At 59.0% G+C, this 13,356-nt stretch overlaps 1 protein-coding gene across 1 annotated transcript; it reads left to right on the top strand.

The window, feature by feature from the left end:
- The first annotated feature begins 5 nt into the window (after positions 1-5).
- Positions 6-13,311, top strand: Gtf3c5 (general transcription factor IIIC subunit 5). The gene is made up of 11 exons (XM_004849026.4): positions 6-437; positions 2,355-2,574; positions 2,758-2,956; positions 6,971-7,166; positions 8,041-8,145; positions 8,993-9,107; positions 9,434-9,514; positions 9,680-9,777; positions 10,836-10,918; positions 11,533-11,675; positions 12,018-13,311. The coding sequence occupies exons 1-11, from the start codon at positions 285-287 to the stop codon at positions 12,185-12,187; spliced, it is 1,563 nt and encodes a 520-aa protein (XP_004849083.2). The 5' UTR covers positions 6-284; the 3' UTR covers positions 12,188-13,311.
- Positions 13,312-13,356: the final 45 nt, after the last annotated feature.

Raw genomic sequence — 13,356 nt, 5'->3', positions numbered from 1 at the left:
CTCTTTCCGCTGGCTGGCTGGTAAGTGAGAACACCCTTGCCTCAGCCAACCCTACTCATTTTAAATAAAAGTCTAGGACCCAGTCTCCTTTTATCCCGAATTCCACAGGGCTTCTCTTCTGGGGTTTGCTCTCCGGAGGCTTTCGAGTCTCGCTGAGCCTGAGGATTTAAGGAGATGCGAGCGTTGAGAGAGGCCGGAACGATTCCTTCGCGGAACCTTTGAGGCGAGGCCTCTGGGGGCGCCTTGGGGGACGTACCTTGGAGGGCCCTGCCAGGCGAGCAGGGATGGCGGCGGAGACGGCCGGCGCGGACCCGAATGTCGCCATCCCCTTGGACCTGCGGCGGGAGCGAAACTTGGTGTGCGTGGAGTACCCGGGCGGGGTGCGCGACGTGGCCAAGATGCTGCAGACGCTGGGCGGCGAGGAAGGCATCTCCCGAGTAAGCCAGGAATCTGTGGGACTACGCGAGAAGGACCGCGTTGGGCTCTGGGGCTGGGGGGCGGGGCCAGACGGCGGAGCGGTTCCCTTGGCAACCGAGAGGGGCATGTCCTGGGTTGGTGGGCGGAGCCCCCGAGGAAGGGATTGTCGGGAAACCCAGCCGGCTCCATTGCTTCCGGCCCTGACGTGGCCCTGTCCACCGCACCTGCGGATCGCAGGGTGTGCTGAGCCGCTTCGTCCTTGCCGCTGGGGCACAGGGAGATTAAAAACGGCTCAGGCGGGCATGGCGGCGCAGACCTGTACCCCACCATCCCGAAGGTGTGCAAGTTGGAGCCCAGCCTGGCCACCACCAATTTACCGAGATCCCCTCTCAAAGATAAATAAGGGCTGGGAGGTGCGAAGTCCCTGGGTTCAATCTCCAGTACCCAAAGGGGAAACAACACCAAAACCCCCCGTGGACCCTGTTGTTATTGGCCTTAATGGTAGTGTTAGCCCATATCTTATTTTGTGCCAGGCACATTCCAGTCTGGACGCTTTGCTTACGATCCGTCCTTGGTAGACTCCCCCAGGGTACAACTGCAGTGTCTGCTCTTTAGGAACCAAGCGTTAAGCAGCAGCGGGTGCTGGTAGAGCCCCAGCCAGTCATATTTGGTCCTTTGGTGCGGACTTACTTATCTGTCTGGCTTTGACACAACCCTCACTCTCACCCCAGGGGTGCGCTGTACCCAAAGACAGCGAGACCTCTGGCGAGGAGTCTTCCTCACTTCTTCGTTCTGATGTTTCTTGATCGCCGCATCTGTGACAAGTGCGTCCTTACGTTCTCCCGTCAAAGCTTAGCGGTGTTTGTTTCTTGAAGAGGGGTTTCCGAGGATCAAGGGCCCTTTTAATCCTCATTCCCTACCCGGATCGCTCCTAAGGGTCAGGCGCTGTCCCGGGTGTGGGGAGCCAGCAGACTACATGCAGGTGACTCCCAGTGCTCGCTGTTGCTGCTTTCAGACAGTCGCGGCATCCCTCTCACCCTGTGTGGAGCGACGTGTGCTGAGTGTTTACACAGAGCTAAGCACCAATTTAAGTGTTTTACACTTATTTTCCTGTCGTTGTCACCGTGCTATGAGGCAGGTATTAAGGGTTTTTAAGGAGAAAGAGCCGGGGCTTCAGAAGTTAGAAGTCACAGACCAAAGTGGTTATTAGTGGCTGATTCCATCCCCCCGGACCCAGAAACATCTGCATATGAGGCTGAATACCACGTTCAGTCCTGCATCAGAATGGGCCGCTTCTGGAGCAGGTAGCCCCTAGGCAAGTCACTCAACCCTGCAAGCCTCAGCTACCTCAAAGGTAAGCCAAGGATGGTATAGCACCTGTGACCGGAGAGTCCCGTTCTGAAGCCACTGACAGAGGGTGGTTTTCACTTAACTGGCCATTGTTATCTCCATCTTTACAACATCTTAGAGGGAAGGAAACTGTTTTTCTGCTTTTTCTTCATTAAGTAAACACTGAGACACTTGGTTTTTTGTTGAGTTTTGTTTTGTTTTTTTGAGACAGAGTATTGCTGTGTAGTCCAGGCTGGCCTTGAACTCACTATATAGCCCAGGCTGGCCTCACATTCGTGATGATCTTCCTACCTCAGCACTCTGGGATTGAGGCTGAGGCAGGAGGATTGCATATCAAGCCCAGGCTGGGCAAGTTAGAGACTTTGGAGTCCCTGTCTCAAAAATTTAAAAGGGTGGCGGTAAAAGAGGTGGCACAGTGCAAAAGCCCTGGGTTCAGTCCCCAATCCCCCCCCCCGTCTTTTGGGGGATTAAGAGCTCGGGGTGGACCAGGAGCCTCCCAGCCCTTCCTGCACACCATCAGGCTTCAACTAGAGAAGCCAGCAGGCCCTGCTTACTGCTGCCCCCTGTCTCCCTTGGCCCTGCTGCAGATCTACACAGACCCCACCAAGAGGCTGGAGCTGTATTTCCGGCCCAAGGATCTGTACTGCCACCCTGTGTGTGCCAACCGCTTCAGTACCAGCAGCTTGCTGCTGCGGATCAGAAGAAAGACTCGGCGGCAGAGAGTGGTGCCAGAGGCCGAGCCCCGCCCCCAGGTCACCTTCCACCTGGAGATCCTGGGCGTCGTCTCCACCATTTTTAAATTCCAGGGTAACCAGAATCCCCCATGGTGTCAGGGTGTTTCTGGGCTTGCTGTGGACTCGGGGGAGGTGGCTGTTGCCATTCATACCATCGGGACCTCCCCAGAGGATGTGGGCGTCCGTGTGGCAGTGGCCAGCTGCTGGGCCAGTGTCCCTCTCGCGGTGTCCTTCACTCGTCCACTTCTCTGTCCAGGAATGTCTGACTTCCAGTACCTGGCCATCCACACGGAAGCAGGCGGCAAGCACATGTCCATGTATGACAAAGTGTTCATGCTCAAGCCCGAGAAGGAGAGTTTCTTCCACCAGGAGCTGCCGCTCTACATCCCCCCGCCCATCTTCTCCCGCCTGGACGCCCCGGTGGACTACTACTACCGACCAGAGACGCAGCACCGGTAAGGACCTGCCCCTGCCGCAGCGCTGGGCTCAGCCAGGGCCCTGCAGCCAGAGGTCCTGGGTCTGTGGGTTGGGAGGTTCCGTGCGCCTCTCAGCCTGTTTCCCATCTCACTCGGGCTGCAGTAGTTGCTGCTCAACCATTATTATGGCAAAAGAGCACGAGTCCTGGGCACAGGGCCGAGCACAGGGCAAGGCCTTGATAAGCACTGGCCTGGTGATTGCCAGGCCCTGTAAAGTGCGGAGAACTCGGCTGTGGGCCTGGAGGGTGCCTGCCAAGCAGTGGTCTCTTTGGTTTAATCTCCTGGACCTTGCTGCCCGGCCACCCTCTCACCGCCCAGGAAATGCTGTCTGCACACATCCGCTTGGACCCAGCCCTTTGCCACCTGCTCCCCCACTCAGCCTCACTGTTCCCGCCCCAGGCAGAGCTTTTACAGGTACCTTTGGCTTCCATCCTCCCCTGCCATGGCCCTTTGCCAGGCTCCCCCAAGAAGCTCCACCTGTGCCCACTGTTCACAGTTCCCGTCGGGGTCTGCCCAGCTCCCACCCACCCGATGTCACCCCCTCAAGCTGGCTGTGACCTGGATCTTGCCTGCTGTGTCCTGTCCCCTCCTGAGGACAGGTGCTGGGTGTCTGTGGGTCAGGGGTGAGCTTCTGCTGTGAGGGGTGAGAGCCAGACGGTGACTCACAGGCGCCGTGCGCACACCCTGAGGAGACCACCTGCGATTTGGATGGAGGGCGCCCTGACATAATTAGGGGCCGGGGTGGAGAGGCAGGCCTGGGCATTGTCCAATGTTGGCTTTTCCCTGGAGCCCAGCCACACATTGTTGACACGGAGGAATAGGGTTCCCTGTGTAGAGAACCCAGGATTGAATAGTGTGCACAGAAATGAGGAAAAGGTGTTCGAGAGTAGGAAATTCACTAGCGCCCCGTGCTTGGCTTAGCTGCCCCGGGGAACTGCCAGGCCTGGGGGGTATCCTGGTGTTGGAGCGACTGGCCAGGGCTGTGTTGTGCCCGTGTTACCTACCAGTGTGGGAGCAGAGATGCGGGTTCCAGCACCACGCACCACGCGGGCCGCATCGAGTTCTGTCACACAAATCCTTTGGCCCTTGCGCAGGGCTCAGGGCCACCCTGTCCTTAGTTTCGTGTGTTTTCTTTTTTAAAACCAGACACACAATAGGTTTTAAAACATCTCGTTTTATTGTGAACTCTCCAAAGGTCACAGTTTGGCCTGCTCTGTTCCCTGCTATAACCTTGGTACCCAGAGCACAGCCTGGCCTGGTGGAGAAAGCTTTTGGGCAGCAAGGTTTGTGCCGACAGAAAAGCAGAAGAGGAGAGGGCAGCTTGAAGCTCAGCCGATAGGTGATGCTGGTGTTTGTTAGGGCATTTTCCTTGGGAAATGTGGGCTCTTTACACTGACGTGGCTCACACCTGGGTCTTCATGCTATGGATCGGGCAAGTGCTGGGGCAGACTCAGGAGCCCGGTATCCTGGGCCGCATGGCAGACAGCTCCGTTCTGAGCCAGGCTGGGAGCAGGACAGAGCATGAGCAAATGGGCAGGTCCCCTAAAGAGGTGGTAATCGGTGGGGAGGCAGAGGGGTTCAGGGAGCCCTGCGGGAGCTGCTGTTTTAGACCAAGGGGTGATCCCAGAGCTGGTCAGGTGAAGACCCAGGCGGAATCCCATGCGGGGAGGGGCTGGGAGCCGTGCCCCAAAGCGAGGGCCACTGGAAGTGTGGGATCTCCTGGGCTGAAGCAGTGGGCTTAGATCATTCTCGGAGGTGCATTGTTCTCTGCCTTTACGGAAACACTCTGAGTTGGGCACTGGGCTGCACACCTATAGCGCCAGCAAGACTTGGGAGGCCGAGGCAGGAGGATGGCTGGAGCCCAGGAGTTATACCTGTGAACGTGGCTGCAGCAGGCACAGTGCTGAGCCGACTTTCCTGTGCCCCTAAAATGAATACCCACTCTGCCCGGCCTCATTTTGCCCCATTGTCCCAAAAGTGGTTCGGGAGCACCAAGGGCCTCACACGTTGCTTTGATTGCTGTTGCCTGTGCCCGTTGAGCCTGTCATGCTGCCGCCCTCCCGACTGTTCTGCTTGTGAGAGTAAATGGTGCTTCTCAGAAGACAAACAGCTACAGGAACATGTAACTAAAAAGGGTCACATGGCCTGGCCTCCCTGCCGAGAGCCCTTTCTGTGTGTGCCGTGCGCCAGCGTGGGAGTTTTGAGCGGGCATGGTGGTGGCGGTGCGATCCTTTTTATTTATTTAATTTTTTTTGGTACCGGGGATCAAACTTAGGTCCTTGTGCTTGCGCAGCAGGCGGCGAAACCACTGAGCTAAATCCCCGGCCCTATGATCCCTTTTTTAAAGTTACACATTTCTGAAATGTTTTGAGTCAAAACCAAAAATACGCAGAAGAAAGTGGAGCCCCTTCCACACAGCTGCCCCCGGCAGGGAGTGGCAGCTCGGGGGTCCCTCCCAGTGTGGCCAGTGGGCAGCTGTTCCCAGTGTCTGGGGGCGGGGACAAAGGACCGGTCAACCCAGGGTCCCCAGGCCACTGTCTCCATCTCCTCTTACATGGAGGGAACGCGCCTTTCTTCCCAGCCAGCTGCCGGCCTGTGTGTGGGTCATGGGGCCGCACTTCCTGTGGGCTGGGGAGACTGGCTGGGTGGGTCCCTGCACTCCGGGGACCCCTCCAGGCTGGTCCTGCTGATCCCTGCCTTAGTTCTCCATGACCTTAGGATCATGGCGACACTGAGCCCGGCAGGGCGGGCAGCAGAGGAGCCCTGGGCGCTCTCCCCGTGGTGACAGCTCAGGAAGGCGAGGGTGGTGCCTGGGTCCCTTCTTGGGGCTGATGGGTTTCCAGATAGAGCTGGAGACCAGGGAGTGTTGCACCTGTGTGGGGTGGTTTCTCTAGGGGCACTGTTTGAAAGAGCACAGATTGGGCCTGTCTTAAATTTCATTTCCCTGTGTGCGAGTGGCCTGTTAACTGTCAGCATGCAGTGCGGTGCCCTGGTGTAGAGAAAGATGTTAACATCTGAACTCCTATAGTCGCAGCAGCTCAGAGGCTGAGGAGGAGCCCTACAGCCCAGGATTTTGAGGCCTGCCTGGAGGTGTGGCGGTGCACACTTGTAATCCTAGCACTCAGGAGGCTGAGGCAGGAGGATTGCCACAAGTTCAAGGCCAGCCTGGACTGCATAGTGAGACCCTGTCTCAAGAAACCAAAATAGTGGATGTAGCTCAGGGGTGCTGCGCCTGCCTGGCAAGTGCAGGGTCCTGAGTTTGATTGCTGGTACTGCCCCAGAAAGAAAGAAAATGAAAAAAAAACCAAAGCAAATAAATACGTTTTTAAAAACCTAAAAGGGAAACATTTAAAAGACAGTAGTCACCTGAATGAAATTGTGTGATGTAGCCGGGCACAGCGACGCACCCCTGTAATCCCAGCACTTTGGGAGGCTGAGGCAGAAGGGTCACAAGATCGAGTCCTACCTGGGTAACTTAGTGAGACCCTGTCTCAAAAAATATAAAGGGATGGGCTGGGGATTTAGCTCAGTGGCAACCACGCCTGCCTCGTGAGGGCAAGGTCCTGAGTTTGATCCCCGGTACCAAAACAAACAAACAAATAAATAAAATAAAAGGGCTGGGGTATAGGAAGGCCCTGGGTTCAACCACTAGTGCTACAAAAAAGAAAAAAGGCGATTGTGTGATGTCCGTCCATTAAAATGCACTTCACAGCGATGTGCTGAGGGTGGGTCTGGAGGAAGAGAAGCAGCCGAGTGGTGTGTGCTGGACTCAGTGCAGCTGGGAGGCCACCAGCTCGTGACGGGGGTGCCCTTTCCCAGAGCCCAGCCTCTAGCACCCTCGGGTCTTGCCCGGTCAGCAGCCTGAGGACACAGGTCCTCCAGCAGCCACCTCTAAGACCCTCCCCTCACCCTGTTTCCCGGAAAGAGGCCCCCAAGTGTGGGCCGCTGGCTTCCTGCCAGGCCCATGCCCTCAGCGGTCTCCTCTGCCCCCAGGGAAGGCTACAGCAACCCCCCCATCTCAGGTGAGAATCTGATTGGCCTGAGTAGGGCCCGGCGCCCCCACAATGCCATCTTTGTCAACTTCGAGGACCCCGAGGTGCCCATGCAGCCCTTGGAGGCTGCGGTCCAGACTTGGAAGAAGACCTGCACCAACCCCATTGACCAGGAGGTGGAGGAGGAGCTCAGGAAGGTGAGTCCCTGCCCTGCCAGCCCCCAGCCACTCTGCATCTGCACCACGCATCCACCTGGCTGCCCCGCCCTGTGTCACTGGGGGTTGGCTTCGCCAAAACTGGGTCATTTGTACTTGCCGTATGATGGCCATGCCAGTGTAAACCCTGAATTCCCAAGGCTGAACAAGGCCTCTTAGAGTTCTTAAGCAACCCTCGGGGTGTGAAAGGGTGCCTTGTTGGAAAGTGATTGAACTGCAGACCTGGCATCTGGCAGCCCTTAGGTATCATTTAAACAAACCAAAGGCGAGCTGACTGTGTGCCAGGCCCCGGCACTTTTACCCTAGGTAGAGCTGGGGCTGTCAGCTGGCAGTGCACCTCCCCTCCGGCCACAGGTGCTCATATGCAGGAACAGCAGGTTCTCAGCCAGGTGCACCCTGCGACCTGCGATGGGGGCTCAACTTGCCTTGCTTAAGCTGAGGTTCCCTGCTCCTGGGATGGGTGGGTGTTTCTCAAAGAGACCGTGAGGCTAGCGTCCTGCTGTGTTTCCAGCAGTCACCTGGCAGGGGGCGCTGGCTGTGGTCTCGATGTCCTCTGGGCACAGTGGCCTTTTGCAGTGTTTCCCCTGGCCAGGACGCCCCCTTCACTTTCATGCTGTCTCAGCCCAGAGCTGTTTGGGCTCCTAGGCTGCAGCCTGCTCCCCTCAGCCCCATTCCCCTGCTGCAGCAAGAGCTGCGTGAGAGCAGGGCTCATGTCCTCTGTGTTCCAGCGGCTGGCCATGCTTGTGAAGCCTCTGGTCTTCACTGAGTCCCCCCGGAAAGCCACGGGGGCCTCGGCCCAGGGGAAGGAGGGCAAGAGCTGCTGGTGCTCATTGCCGCCTCTGCCCTCCCTCCCCAGCTGTTTGAACTCCGCCCCATCTGGTCACGCAATGCCGTGAAGGCCAACATCAGTGTCCACCCCGACAAGCTGAAGGTCTTGCTTCCCTTCATGGCCTATTACATGGTAAGTGTCACCCAGCCCGCGCGCCCTCCATTCCCACCGGTGCAGGCCTCAACCCTGAGGCGATATCTTAGCTGCACCACCCCATCCCGGCCTCCGGAGACAGCTTGTCAGAGCCAGCTAGAAAGGTTTCCGGTTCCGAGTCCACGGTTTCCCACGGCCTCCTAGTAACATTCGGGCCATGTCTGGATGACTTCAGGATGAAGTGGGGAGAGGGATTTTGTGCTGCAGGAGGCCACCTCGTGAGTGCTCTGTAAGGACAGCCGTTGGGTGAGACTGCACTTCACACCCTCTGCATCTCCCCAGGGGCGGCAGCATAGATCCTTTCCATCTCTGAGGAAAGGCCCAGGCTCAGGTAACATGCCGAGAGGCAGCGCCACCTGGACTGCAGCCGCCTGGCCTCGGAGCCTGGGCCTGGCCTGGAGTGCCCTGACCTCAGCTCCTGCTTTGACCCTGCCCAGATGGAGGCCAGGGATAGGGTGGCTCTGCTGAGGTGCCCAGAGGTTCTGGCAAGGGGAGCCTGCCTAAAATGTGACCATCAGGGTTGGGGCCTGGGCACAGCGACACACCCCTGTAATGGACTCTGCCAGAGTCCTGCCAGACTCCAGAGGGCCTCCTGGTGTCGCCTGGCACTGGCCTTAGACATAATTCCCTCAGAAGCGCCACTGGGGGGCAGGAGATGTCTGACCTACAGGGACAGTGGTGACATTGCTCCCAGACACCAGGCAGAGGCTCCTCCAAGGTGTCCCCAGCCCTGGGGTGCTGCTGCCTCCCTGTGGGTCTTGGCCCCATCCAGGCCCAGGCAGCCTGGCCATGGCGCTGCCTCACAGTGTGCCTCTCCTGTCCCCAGATCACAGGCCCCTGGAGAAGCCTGTGGGTTCGGTTTGGCTACGACCCGCGCAGACACCCAGAGGCCAAGAATTACCAAGTCCTTGATTTCCGCATCCGTTGTGGAATTAAATATGGTAGGAACTACTAAAAGCTCTGCCTTTTGTCTGCACTTTCCTGTTTCTATCGTCTGTTTTGTGATAGAGGGTTCATATGGAGAGGGCACGAAACCCCTCCCTCCTGTGAGAATCTGTGGGACACGGTAGCACAGAAACGAAGGCCACAAGTCAGTCCTGGCTTCGTTGTGGGCCGTCTGTTTTCCGGTCACAACCACCTGAGATCTCATGACACGTACCAGGCCCTGCCAGCGGCACCAGCTCCCAGCCTGCTGGCCGGCGCCCGTCCCTCAGGAGCTGGTGCTGGGAGCCAGCTCCCACCTGCAGGCGCCTGTCCTTGCCCGCAGGTTATGGCTCCAGTGACATGCCTGTCAAAGCCAAGCGCAGCACCTACAACTACAGCCTCCCCATCACTGTCAAGAAGCCGCGTGAGTGCCCTGGCCCTGTCTGTGGTGGGAGGGCCCCGACCCCCACCCAGGCCTCGCTCCCGGGCCCTGCTGGCCACTCCTCCCGCACACACTGCGGAGGGAGGTGGGTGCAGGAAGCCAGGGTTCCCACCCCCATTCACCAAGCACCGCCCTTGGCCCCTGCAGCCACCCAGTTCATCAGCATGCAGGACCTGAAGCAGGGCCTGGGCCCGTCAGGCACGGCCAGCCCCCGGAAACTGGCCTCCAACAAGTACAAGCTCAAGGTGGGTGCCTCGAACCCCAGGGCGCGGGCCTGGCTGAGCAGGAGGCCTAGGGCGGGATGAGTCTGGGTGGCGCTAGGGAGGGGCTTTGGGCCCACCCAGCGCCCTCTTGCCATTCCCACCACGGGACCCTCCAGAAACAGGAGTGCAAGCACTTGGAGTCACGGAGACCAAGGGTCATCCGGGCAGAGGGGTGGTGACAGGGCTCAAGAGGGAAATGGGCGCCAGCAGCTGCATGTGGGGTCCCCGCCTGGGCCTGGCCCTGCTGAGGCCCACAGCCACCGCTGGTATGATGCAAATCAGGCGCTCGTGAGCTCAGAGCCAAAGCAAAGCAGCTGGGGTGCAGCTGGGGCCCCCCAGGGGTGCTGGGATGGACCCTCACAGGCTAAGCTTTGCCCCTGCATCACCCAGCTGTCCTCAGCACTTTCCAGAACCTTCTGATGCTTGGGATCCATGCTGCCCCCAGCCCATTCCGGAGCAGTGCACCCCCACCCCAAAGCCCCTGCCTGAGGAGGTGGGGGCTGAGCATGTGAGCGCAGCGATGAGAGGCATGCAGCCATCCCCTAGCGCCTTGGTGGCCCTGGGCCTGCTCCCCCGATTCGCCTGGCCAGGCGGCATGCCAGCCCGAGTGAGCTGCTTCTCCCATCGGGGACTAGCCCTGCCTCTGAACTCTGTGCGGGTTGGGGGAAAAGAAAGCAGACACTCATTTAAACCCTGCCTTCTTCCTGGAAGAGCTGTCAAGGCAGTGTGCAGGGGAACATGGGGTGATAGATGAGGAGTAATCAGTGAGGAACAGGGAGGCACCAGAAGTGGAGCCCTGGATGGTGCTGGTCCTACTCTGTAAGCGGGTGGGCTTCCCCAAGGCCCCAGAGGGTCTGGCTGCCACATCTCCCCCTGCCAAACCTCCTGGGCAGTCGAGTCAGAGCTTGCCTCCTCCACATCTGGTCCCCATCCTGGGCCTGGTGACCAGCCAGCTCCTTAGACCCCCATGGGAGCCCGCAACGTGTTTTTCCAACACAGCCTGCCCCGGGCTCTGCCTAACCACCCTGTTCGTTCCCCAGGACTCAGTCTACATCTTCCGGGAGGGGGCCCTGCCGCCCTATCGACAGATGTTCTACCAGCTGTGTGATTTGAACGTGGAAGAGTACGTACAGGAGGGGCCCTGAGCCACCGAGCAGGGCCTGGGGACTCTGGGCAGGGCTAGGAAATTGGCCAGGACCGGTATTTTCTGCAGCTCTTGCGCCTCGCGGCAACAAGAAGACCTGGCCCCAGGCGCCGGGCACTGCCCATGGTGCTGCTGCGTGTGGCTGGCCTGGCACCGGCGCTTCCTGTAGGAGTCAGCCTGGGTGGCTGCAGGGATCCCGCTTACTGTGGGACCTTTGCTTCTCTTCCCTCCACAATTGCTCACGTGGGGGTCCACGACACACTTCCTGTGACCGGTCAGCATCCTGGAAACCTTTCGTCTGCTTGTTCTTAGTGATGTGTAAAGAATTGCAAGGGCAGGCATCAGGATGGAGGTCAGGGCAGCCTGTCAGATGTGGCAGTGACTCCGCAGAAAGATGTTCTTGGTTACTATCTAGCTGGGTGCACAGTTTGGGGCTCCCAAGGAGCCGGCTGGGTCCACATGGGCCCCTCTAAGACTTCCTTCTGAGCATGCTGTTCTCAGCACGATCCCACCTCTGCCCTCACTGCCCACTGGCCCCTGTGAACCAGGACCCCTGTGGAATCTCGGGTCCCATGCCAACCCCCTGCCCACAGGTTGCAGAAGATCATTCACCGCAATGACGGGACGGAGAGTTTGTGCACGGAACGGGACGGGTGGTGCCTCCCCAAGACCAACGACGAGCTGAGGGACACCATGTCGCTCATGATCCGGCAGACCATCCGCTCCAGGAGGCCAGGTGAGAGCTGCACGGGGTGAGGGAGGCCAGGGCCTGTGCCTGACGTGCCACCTGGGAGACCCTCTTGCCCTGGCCCAGCCCGGTACCATATCCTGGCTGCCCAGTGAGGCAGCCTGGGCGGGAGCCATGGGCCTGGGGCCTGCGGTCCGAGACAGGAGGTGTGCAGAGGGAAGCAGCTGCAGTCCGAGGCCAGGGCCAAGACCACAGCTTCCAGGCCTCCCTCCCCACCACACTCCCTGGAGCAGCTTCTCTGGCACTGGAGCCCGGGCCCCTGTCATTGGAAAGGGGCCACCCGGAAAGTCTGCCCTGGGACACACACGACCTTGTTTCCTCCTGGCCCAGCTCTCTTCTCCAGCCCGACCAAGGCTGACCGCGCTGCAAAAGGGCAGCTTATGTTTGAGTCCGGGGAGGAGGAGGAAGAGGAAGAGGAGGAAGAGGAGGAGGAAGAAGACTTCAAGCCCTCGGATGGGAGTGAGAATGAGATGGAGACAGAGATTCTGGACTACGTGTGACCAGGCCCTGGGTCCTCGGGATGAGCAGGCGAGATGTGTCCAACCTCGTGGGGAGCCAGGGAAATCCATGCCCCACTGCCAGCCACTGATGACGGTGGCCTTGGAAGCCCTCTGAGCAAAGCCAGAATCCTGGCAGAACAGGCCCTGGGCCTGGCTGTGACCCGCTGCTCAGTATGCCCTGTCCCCTGGGTGGTGGGGACATCCCTGGTTCCTTGCGTCCATACCCAGCCCGGGCTCAGGACCTCTCGGGCTGAGCCTGCTGAGAGCAGAGGTACAGATGGAACAGCTCGGGGCACAGCCATCTCGGCTGGGTCTTATGACGCTTGCTGGTGGCAGAGATGGCATGAGGAGCCTGGACCATGGTCACCAGCGGCCAAAGCCTATGCCTGGTTTTGGATGCCATCTGTCTGGGGTCCCTACAGAGCCCAGGCCCAGCCGGAATTGTCCTATTAAGTCAGTCTTTCAAGGAGTCTTGGTGTTGGGGCTGCAGGGGAGTTTCCTCTTGCTTTGGGGTTCCCAAAGCAGCTCCGTTGCTCCTTCCCTTGTTTGGGGACAAGGCCTGTGCGCTCCTCCACAGGGTGTGACAAGGACACTGGGAGTGACCTGGGCTGCACTCATCCCTGACTTCCCCGAGTGGACACCTTCAGGGCTCCCGGGAAGCAGGCCCTGTTGTCTCATCGCTTCCTGAGTGGAAGCGGAGACTCACGTGCCTGCCAAGCCTGGCTGCTGGGCATGCACTTCTGTGTGGGATGCTCCCGTGCTCCCCATGGGGCAGCAGGGCCACTTCCTGCAGGGCACTGAGCCCAGATGGGCCATTAGCCTGTTTCTGTGGGTGACCCTGAGTCCTCCCAGAAGTGTGGTATACAAAACAGTCACTCATCCCAAAGCCAAGGGCCTCAGGCCAGCTCCCTCCTACAGGCCAGATTCCTGGGAAACCCCTTCCCATGGCAAAATCTTAAGTCTGTCTTAACTTTTGGATCAGGAATCAAGCACGGCTCTCCTCTGCCTTCTGCTTTCTACCAGGAGGTGAGGTGGCACCAGGCCCCAACCCAAAGCTGAGCGCAGCTGGCACCAGGCTTTTGGTCTCCAAAAGTGTGAGCAAAATAAACCTTTTTCTCGGTGAAGTATCCGATCTCAGGTATTCTGTTACAGTGACAGCACAGGAAGAC

This window comes from Heterocephalus glaber, unplaced genomic scaffold (assembly GCF_053883595.1).
Source record: "Heterocephalus glaber isolate CG9 unplaced genomic scaffold, H.glaber_assembly_v1.0 deba00001479, whole genome shotgun sequence".
Taxonomy (NCBI): Eukaryota; Metazoa; Chordata; class Mammalia; order Rodentia; family Bathyergidae; genus Heterocephalus; species Heterocephalus glaber.
The sequence above is the reverse complement of the archived record's forward strand: the minus strand, read 5'-3'. Positions and strand labels throughout refer to the sequence as shown.